Below are 9,980 nucleotides of genomic sequence, written 5' to 3'. Positions count from 1 at the left end.
TTCAGGCACTTTAAAGTTATCCCTAAAAAATAAAGGAGCCCCAAGCAATATAATGAATACCATAAACACATTTACTATACTTGTTGGTATACAAAAGAGAAGCAGAAGGGGATTTAAAAGATCTTTTTCAAAGGGCCACTCAATGATTACTCAATCATATTTTAGGTTGAGTGGAAACTATATATGGCTAGCATTTATATAACAAAGTACTTTATTTATTTTTTTGCAAGGTAAATGGTGTTAAGTGGCTTGCCCAAGGCAACACAGCTCTGTAATTATTATGTGTCTGAGGCTGGATTTGAACTCATGTACTCTTGACTCTAGGGCTGGTGCTCTATCCACTGTGCCACCTAGCCACCCCCAAAGTACTTTATATATGAAATCTCATATAATACTCACAGCTCTATGGGGCAGAAACTATTATCATTCCATTTTACAGGTGAAGAAAGATTGAGAAAAGTTAAGTGACATGTCTGGGGCATGATTTGAACTCAGTTCTTTGTGGCTCTAAGTTCACTGTTCTTGCCACTGTGCCAGACATATTATTCTAGACCAAAGCAGGGCTATGAAATATGCAGTGGATAAAAGTCCTGTATTTAGCATCAAGAAGTTCATCTTTCTGAGTTCAAATGTGACCGTAGACACTTACCAACTGTGTGACCATAGGCACATCACTTTACCCCTGTCTACCTCGGTTCTTCATCTGTTAAATGAGTTATAGAGGGAAATAGGTAGCTACTCTAACATCCTTGCCAAGAAGATCTCAAATAAGGTCATGAAGAGTTAGACATGACTGAAATAATTGAACAATAAATTTAATATTCATTATTAACACTTCCCAATCCATCTTACCATACTCAAGTTTCAGTTACAGAACAAATATTTGTCTTTCCACAATTCCTACTCAGCTATGTGACTACACTCTCAACTAACATAGAATTACATGAGACATTTACATTTCTTATAAATTTATTTTCCTGCTACCCTATTTCCTCCTTCTATCCTTTCTCTTCCATTCCATTGATGTATTTGCAATTTTCTTCAGTTCTTCTAGCTTTACCTTCATTTTCTTCCGGTGAATGATGCAAAAGTAATACCTACAGGGGAAATGAAGCATGTTCCCCATTGTACAATAGAACTTCTTTCTTCAAAACAATACCTTCCTTTTATTGGATATTCCCTCTAAAGGAATAAAATTGTATTTCAATTGTTGACACCTTTTTTTTAGCCATCCTTATCCCTTAGCTTTCCAGTTTTATGTTTTCTCATATGAAGCCCTCCCACCAATGATTAGGTCAATAAAGTGGTGAAACTCACAGAAAAGCAATAGATCCCAACCCCACTGCCTCCACCATCAATGCCAGAAATAATGCAATTTCTCGTTGTTCAGCTGTCCTTGGATCATCATCTTGAGGGAGACAAGACAAAACTATCTCTATGGTTCTCTTTTAAATTCCTCTACTATTTTCCTCAAAAATTACCCCTCCCCAAGTTATCAATGACTGTATCCCTACTTTCTAGTTCTTTTCCATTACTCTTCCCCTTAAAACCTGATCCAAGTCATTTGGTTGCCAAATTTCCAGAAGCCTATAGTTTTGCTACACAAGTTCATCAGACTCCCCACTGCCTCATGGTTCATTCATTTATCAGTGTAAACCTCTTTCACTATTAAGACACACTCATAACTTCAACCTTTTTAATATGGCTTATTATTTTCAAACCACCCAATTTTCATAGTCTCTATATCACACAAGTGCCCTATCATTATCCCGATACCTCCACAAAGTTCTCCTTTAAAGCATGGTGTAGTAATTCGTAGACAGTTCCAACAATCAAGAACAGGACCTTCAGTCATCACTAAGAAGAAATAATGAGTAGAGACCAATTCTACCTGGGTCTCCTAGTAAGCATAGTTTCTGAATAGGTAGACTATGATGACCTCTGTGGGAATTCAGGTTGTGACAGGAAAAGTGAATATTCAGCTCTATTAAGGGTTCTGGTAGGGAAAAACCACAAATTCAGGGCATTGCCAAGAACTATGGGCATAGTTCATGGTCCAGCAAACTTTGAGGACCTGTTTTCCTGAAGATTCACCTCATAAAATCAGGAATTGAAAGAAAATAAGACCTCTGATCTTTATCATTATGCAAAGCAGGGCATGTAGGGAAGGAAAAATGGTGAGGGGAAGTGTGGGGTACTTTGGTATTCTGTATGTGTTTATACTTACTGCAGTCTTCAGAACAAGCTGTAGGAGAAACATTCAAGAAGTTACCCTATTAAACATATTTATTTTTCTTTTACAGATACCCCACATTTCCTCCCTTCACTTTTCATTCCACCCAGGTATGGATCATACAAATCAAAACTCATTCTTCCTTCCCATAAAGAGCTTTTCCAATGATTCCTAATCAAGTTCGAATTGTTATTATGGATTTTAAACTGACTACTCTCATTACCAAGATCAGAGAAGATCTTTAAATTCTCAGTCAGATGAGATTCAAGACTCTGCCGAAGTTGAAGAAGTTGACCCTGGAAGATGAAGACCCCTGGAGAAGAAGGAAAGTACTTTATAAAGATCATCCTTCATTTTTTTTCAATTTCACCTTACCTTTCCATGACTTTTTCTTTTCCTTCCATCTAACCTTTCCATGGCTTCTCTTTTAGGTTCTTGAGTTTCTCTTTCAACCATTCTCTCACTTTGATAGCTTGACGCACATCTGGGGGAAAAAAAAGAAAGTTGGGTGATCACACCCTTGATGAGATATTGAAGTCCCAGATGCTTTATGCCCTTCCCACAAAAACCCTATAATTTCCACCTCTCACTCCTCACACTCATCATTGTCCCAAGTATCTCTCACCCAATACCCGCAGCCTCTTCTTCCCCTGGTGAACCTTGGTGCTTACGTCCCTCAGTTCCTGGAGCTGTCGATCAATGAAAACAGTTCTTGAAGGAGTGCTTTGGGGCACTAGTTCCTCCAGTAGCCAAATCACATCCTTAAAGTATTTGGGATCACATTCAAGACAGCTCATTATGATTCTAGTTCCCAAGAGTAATAAGAACAATAATAACCACTGAGATCCCATTTCCTTTCATTTTCCCCTCCCCAGTAGTCTTAGCAACCAGTTCCTCAATTCATTCTCTTCCACAGTATGAGAATGAAAATCTTCCTAGTAGCCTTAACTATCTTCCCTCTATTCAATCTTTTCCTAAAGAGACTTTGTTTGGGAATGTTCACTCATTTTTTTAATCTGCTATCTCATTCCAAAAGAATTACCTAACAATCAGTGCACCAGGTGCCTGAGTTCTATGTACAGAATGTGAGAGAAGAAGGAGAATGGGCTAAGACCACAACAGTCAGTAAATTGTAGTGAGATCTTAATTCTTCTCCAACTTTGCTCTCCCTATGTCAATGTCTAAAAATCCATATTGAACAGGCAACATAAACTTTGAGTAGTCTAGACAATTATTTCATTACCTCTTCCCAGGCCCAGTCAAATGCTTTTGCAATTTCCTCAATTCATCTTTTTACTTCTTGGTAAAAGACAAAGAAAAAGTGAATAAAATAACTTCCCATGATTGTGTTGTTCTTGCCTTGCCACTCCTTTGTATCATAAGACTTTAGAACAGAAAGTGAATGAATTCCTTAGTGAATTAAAAATTTCCAAGAGGAAAAAATAATGGGGAGAAAGAAACAAGTAATTGCTTATCTTAGGAAAACTAGGCAAAAGGATAGACATCCAAAAGGCAAGTTCATTACTGATAAAACGTTGGTATAATGCAGAGTTGGGGAAGGTTAAGAAATGTGGGGGCAGTGTCAGCATGAGCTATAAAAGTAAAAAATGTCATGTTTTGTCAATTTTATTGTTTTCTGCTCCAACTAGAAAATAACTTCTGACTTCTGAGAATCTCAGAATAACCATAGATAATGAGATCAAAGATTAAGACCTTGAAAAGCCCTAAAAGATGACATAGTTCAACCACTTCACTTTAGAGATAAGGAAATAAAAGCCCAGGAGGTTAAATTACTTGTCACAACCAATAAGTAACACACTTCACAAGGTAACCGATATTTCAACCTAGTTCTAGAATTATTTTCTTTGACTTAATTCTCAACATAAAAGAACACGATAATACTAATGAAGATAAATGAAAGCCTAGTCAGAGACTAGAGGAAATAGGACAATCTGGTAGGGTCATAACTGGATTTAAGGACAGGATGAACTCCATATAAGAGGTGGATGATAAATAATACAACGTCTTATTTTTCCAATTGACATTTATTTTACTTTTTCCAATTACATGTTATGGAAATATTTTAACATTCATCATGTGCACGTATATATTTTAAAATTACATAATTTCCTTCCACTCTCCCCTCCCAGCTCCTTCCCCTCAGACTGGTGAACAGTCTGGTGAATATTGTACATAAACATTTGTGTTTAACATGTTTGCATATTAGTCATTTTCTGAATGAGAAATTAGGATTAAAGGAAAAGAAAGAAAACCATGAGATAGGAAAGAAAAACTTAAGAGGAATTTTTTTAAAAAAAGTGAATGTAGTGTTCATTCAGATTCTGTAGGTTTTTTGTTTTCTTCTGTTTTTCTTCCTCTGGATGTGGATAGTATTGTCCATAGCAGGTCTCCTAAAATTGCCCTTACTCTCTGAACTGCTGGGGGGAGTTACATCCATCAAGGTTGACCAACTCATAATATTATTGTTAAGGTGTACAATTTTCTCTTTGTTCTGCTTCTTTCACTCAGTATCAGTTCCTATAATTCAGTCCATACTTCCCTAGAATTGCACCATTTATGGAGTACTATTGTACTCCATAACATTCCATGTACCATAACTTGGTCAATCATTCCCCAATTGATGAACTTCTCAATTTCCAATTCTTTGCCACTACAAAAAGAGTTACTATGAATATTTTGGAACATGTGAGGCTTTTCTAATTTTTTATGATTTCTTTTGGATATAGGCCTAGAATTGAAATTACTGGATCAAAGGGTATGATGAATTCTATTGTTCTTTGGTATAGTTCCATAATGCTCTCCAGAATAATTGGACTAGTTCACAACTCCACCAAAAATGAAATAATGTTCCAATCCTCCCACAAACTTTCCAACATTGATGGCTTTTCCTTTTTGTCATCATAAACCAACTTCTTAAAGTAGAAAGGGAGATAAATGTTGAAGACATTTTTGAAACTTCAATCATACAGCAAGAGCAAAATATGCTCATACATAGAATTGGTTATTAAATAAAATGTATACAGATAACATTTTAACTGCTTTTCCCCATCAATAAAACTTAGAGAATTAGGCAGTAGAAAGAATATGGAGAAAGAATGAACTGGGAACTCTAGTCTGAGGTTAGGAAAAATGGCATACTATATTATTTTTCCACTCTTATTATTTCTGATAGCTGTCTTTTACTCTGAGATAATTTTTAATCTATTTAATAATTGTAGACTAGTTGATTCTTACCAGTTCTAAATTCTACAATCTTATAAGAGCATATTTCAAGTAATTATGGGTCAGAAATCAGAGTTATAAACCAAATGGAATAGAAAAGGTCCGTCTTTATGCAGTCATCATCAGTTGGCAAAACTAAGTGCTATGCAAGTATCAGGAGAACAAATAACTTCTTTTTGGTTTTTGTTTTGTTTTATTTTTAATTTATGGACTAACAGAAGCATTGCTAAAGTATAGTAAAATTCTATTATGTGACTTGTTGCTCCTTTAAAATTTATAATAATGTAATCTTATGAATTTTCTCCCTTTTTCTCCTCCAACCTACCCTAGAGATGTCTACCATTACACACAGATATTTTGCATAAATGTGAAATCATTCTCTATATATTATGAATTACTTTTTCTGGATACAGGTAACATCTTCCTTCTTATGTACTTTGTAGTTAATTTGGTATTTATAATAGTCTAAATAATTTTATTACTCACAGTCTTTCTTAAAACAGAAGTTAAAATATTAATACAATTGCTAGGGAACATTCTGCAAAAATGACAGAATAGGTGAGAAATTTACAGGAACTCCATATTTCCACCATAAATGGACAGAAAATCACTATGAACACAGAGTAGGAAAAAAATAAAGGGGTAAAACACTTGTGCTCTTAAGAGATCTTGAAATGACTTCAGAGAAGACTCCAGGGTTTAAGGTTAGATATGAGTAACATAAATTACTTCTAATTTGACTCCAAGGAATCAACAAACAGTATGACCAGAGGGAAGCATACTAAGCTTCAACAAATATAAAGAGATATAAAATCTTAAGGAAGAAAATAAAAAGGAATCCAAAAATCAAATAAGAGAAAAATGAAGAAAAATTAGAAAAAATAAAATAAATACCTGATAATACTTCAAAGAAAGTTAACCAATAAGAACAAAGAGAGAGAGAGAGAGAGAGAGAGAGAGAGAGAGAGAGAGAGAGAGAGAGAGAGAAAGGAAGGGAGGAAGGAGGGGGACTTATGGGGCAGAGCTAAGAATGGCAGGGTGAAGATCAGAAGCTCCCAGAGTTTTTCCAAACATAAATTAAAAGGAAACCTCTACATAGACCTTAAAGTTATAGATCCATGAAAAAAATAATCTCTCAATTCAATATATAGTGATGATCTTCAGTAAAGATCTCTTTTGTGGTAAAGGGAAAATATAACCCAATACAGGCAAGGGAATGGGAAAACCACTAGGAGACTCTTACCCACAGCTTAGCCAGGTCTAAGCTCAGCAAGTCAGCATTACAGCAGGTAGCCCTGAGAGTCCCAACTTCAGATCGAAAAACAAAGTCCAAGCTTTGGGAACACTAGTGCAACAGTCAAGACAGGATTGGGAAGAAACTACTCCATAGACAAAGCCTTGACATAAAAGACGGAATAAACCTCTTCTCAGGCAATGCTTGGGCTACAGAGTTAACATATTGATAAGTGATAAACCAGGGACCAGAACATGGTCCCAGAACAAAAAGACTGGGATTATACTCCCTGTAAGTAAAGGAAGAAAATAAAACTAAAAATTAGAATTGGACAAAAGGAAACTACTGACCCTATGAGACATCAACATTCAATCAAACAAACTAGTAGTCTGAAAAAAATAGAATATAAACTTCCTTTTAGGTAAAACAAATGAACTGGAAAATGGACCCAAGAAAGATAATTTACAAATTCTTGGTCTACCTGAAAGCTTAAATCAGAAAAAAAAAAGATTCTTGAAATTACCTTTCAGGAAATTATGATAGGAAACTGCCCTAACAGCCTAGAAAAAGAAAATAAAATTGTAGTCAAATTTCAGAATTTTAAGTTAAGGAGTCAGAAAGAAACACTTGAAATAGCTAGGAACTCCAATCTGAATTACACAGTACTTATCAGCTTCAACATTAATGGATTAATGGACCTAGAATCTGATATTCTAGAGGGCAAAGGACATTGAATTATAAAGTTAAATTAACTACCCTGTAAAATACAGCTTATTCACATCAAATTTATAAGGTTAAAAGTCATTCCCCAATTAATAAATGGTCAAACCATATGAAGACAGTTTTCAGATGAAGAAATATTTTTTTTTAGGTTTTTTGCAAGGCAATGGAGTTAAGTGGCTTGCCCAAGGCCACACAGCTAGGTAATTATTATGTGTCTGAGGCCAGATTTGAACTCAGGTATTCCTGACTCCAGGGCTGGTGCTCTATCCACTGCACCACCTAGCTGTCCTCAGATGAAGAAATTAAGGTATATATAATCATATAAAAATGCTACAAATCATTATTGATTAGAGAAATATAAATTAAAACAACTATGAGGTATCACCTCACACCTACCAGATTGGCTAAGATGAGAAAAAGGGAAAATGATCAATGTTGGAGAGATTGTGAGAGGATTGGGACATTGATGCATTACTGGTGGAGTTGTGAACAGATCCAACCATTCTGGAGAGCAATATGGAATTATGCCCAAAGAGCAATAAAAATGTTTATTCCCTTTGACCCAGTAATTCCAATTCTAGGCCTCTATCCAGAAGAAATCATAAACATAGTAAAAGTCCAACATGTTCCAAAATACTCATAGCAGCTCTTTTTTATAGTGTCAAAGAATTGGAAATTGAGGGGTTGTCCATCAATTGGGGAATGAGTAACCAAGTTATAGTATATGAATACTATGGAAACTATTGTTCTATAAGAAACCATAAATGCTCAGACTCTAGAGAATCATGAAATGACTTATGGGATCTGATGCTGAGTGAAGGAAGCAGAATCAATAAAGCAATGTACACATCAACAAAACATTGTTAGATGATCAATTTTGATGGAAGCATCTCCTCTCAGCAGTTCAAAACCTAGGACAACTGTATTACATAGACTTTGGACAAATTTATCTCCATGCAGAGGAAGAAAAACAGCAACAACAAAAAAACAAAACAATCCTTCAGAATCTCATGAACACTCTATAAAAATTATCGTTTAAGCATCTCTTTCCCTTCCTAATTACTTGTACCAAAAATGACTAATCTGTAAACATGTTTATCAAAAATATGTATAAATGATGTTAACCTGTCACTGAGGGAAGGGGGGGGATAGAGGGTGGAAGGAAATTTTGAAACTTAAAAATATGTATATACATATGGATGAATGTTAAAAAAAAGATGAACTTTTAGAAAAAATTCAACAAACTCAAGGGAAAAAGATGGATTTTCAATGAAATAGTGGACTTCCAAAATTTTCTGAAAAAAAAAAACCAGAATTGAACAGAAAATTTGATATCTAGCACAAGACTCAAGAGATATTTATGGGAAAAACAAAAAAAAGCTAGTCAATAACATTAAATTAGTTATATCCCTACAGTGAATGGAAATTTTGTAAGTCTTGAAAAGTACATTTCTCTTAAGAAAGGTTATAAAATTATACTTTGAAAGAGGGTATCTGATCATCATGAAAGTGTTGAGCCTTTAGCCAATACTTTAGTTAATGAGGGTTGAATACAGTTGAAGGGATAGCTCTTAGAGGCTATAGGTATAAGTAGATCATGAAATATTATTACTTGTGAGGGTTGTATGTCTCCTAGGACAAAGGGAGGCAATGTACCCAAAGGAGTAGTATATAATTAAATCATGAAGTGATCTTGCTTCACTTGATACTTTAGTTAATGAGGGTTATAGTACTATAGAGACAGAGGGAGACTGTGTACTTTGAAGGATGGACAAATCGATCATGAACTGATTTTTATTCATTTGATATTTTAGCTACAATTAGAGATCTAAAAGGAGAAGATTATAAATGGGTCATGAGTGATTTTGCTTTAAATTATATTTTAGATCATGAAGATTGCATGTCTGGAGGGGATATTTGCAAAGAGTGTGTGATATAAGTTGATTATCCTTTGAAATTATTTATGACTTTTGAGAAGTGCTTTTCTTTGTTTTTTAGATAAATTATTGGTTAATTTTAGTCTTTTTTTTCAGCATATTCTTTGTTAAATTAATTTTTATAAAAGATATTATTTGAGTTTCACAATTTTCCCCCATCTTGCTTCCCTCCCCCCCCACAGAAAGAACTCTGTCAGTCTTTACTTTTTTTCCATGTTGTACCTTAATCCAAATTGAGTGTGATGAGAGATAATTCATATCTTTAAGAAGAGAAGTCTAAGAGGTGACAAGATCTGATAATAAGATACCTGTTTTTTCTACTCCACAGCTCCTTATCTGGATACAGCTGGCACTCTCCTTTTCAGACAGCCCAAAATTGTTCCTGATTGTTGCACTGATGGAATGAGCAAGTCCTTCAAGGTTGAACATCACTCCCATGTTGCTGTTAGGGTATACAGTGTTTTTCTGGTTCTGTTCATCTCACTCAGCATCAGTTCATGCAAATACCTCCAGGCTTCCCTGAAATCCTGTCCCTCCTGGTTTCTAATAGAACAATAGTGTTCCATGACCTACATATACCACAGTTTGCTAAACCATTCCCCAACTGAAG

The 9,980-nt window shown here is 35.0% G+C and overlaps 1 protein-coding gene across 2 annotated transcripts; it reads right to left on the bottom strand.

Annotated features, from left to right (window-relative positions):
- Positions 1-981: 981 nt before the first annotated feature.
- IZUMO3 (IZUMO family member 3) lies at positions 982-3,223 on the bottom strand. 2 transcript variants are annotated; one of them, XM_074205531.1, is made up of 7 exons: positions 2,859-3,223; positions 2,643-2,717; positions 2,457-2,546; positions 2,228-2,245; positions 1,777-1,857; positions 1,318-1,408; positions 982-1,097 (listed from the first exon to the last, which is right to left on the bottom strand). In XM_074205531.1, the coding sequence occupies exons 1-7, from the start codon at positions 3,082-3,084 to the stop codon at positions 986-988; spliced, it is 693 nt and encodes a 230-aa protein (XP_074061632.1). In that variant the 5' UTR covers positions 3,085-3,223; the 3' UTR covers positions 982-985. The 2 variants fall into 2 exon arrangements, with proteins under 2 accessions (XP_074061632.1, XP_074061633.1); XM_074205532.1 differs by lacking the exon at positions 982-1,097 and adding an exon at positions 1,105-1,182.
- Positions 3,224-9,980: the final 6,757 nt, after the last annotated feature.

Source organism: Macrotis lagotis, chromosome X, assembly GCF_037893015.1.
Source record: "Macrotis lagotis isolate mMagLag1 chromosome X, bilby.v1.9.chrom.fasta, whole genome shotgun sequence".
Lineage (NCBI taxonomy): Eukaryota > Metazoa > Chordata > Mammalia > Peramelemorphia > Peramelidae > Macrotis > Macrotis lagotis.
The sequence above is the reverse complement of the archived record's forward strand: the minus strand, read 5'-3'. Positions and strand labels throughout refer to the sequence as shown.

Bases quoted from the DNA above. Each gene is read 5' to 3' on its own strand.
- IZUMO3 (XM_074205531.1), bottom strand. From the start codon at position 3,084: ATGGGATCTCAGTGGTTATTATTGTTCTTATTACTCTTGGGAACTAGA. The intron at 1,409-1,776 runs GTATCGGGATAA...GTCTCCCTCAAG, and splicing joins TAAAGGAGAACTTTGTGGAG to ATGATGATCCAAGGACAGCT. The intron at 1,098-1,317 runs GTGAGTTTCACC...TTTCCCCTGTAG, and splicing joins TTGGGATCTATTGCTTTTCT to GTATTACTTTTGCATCATTC.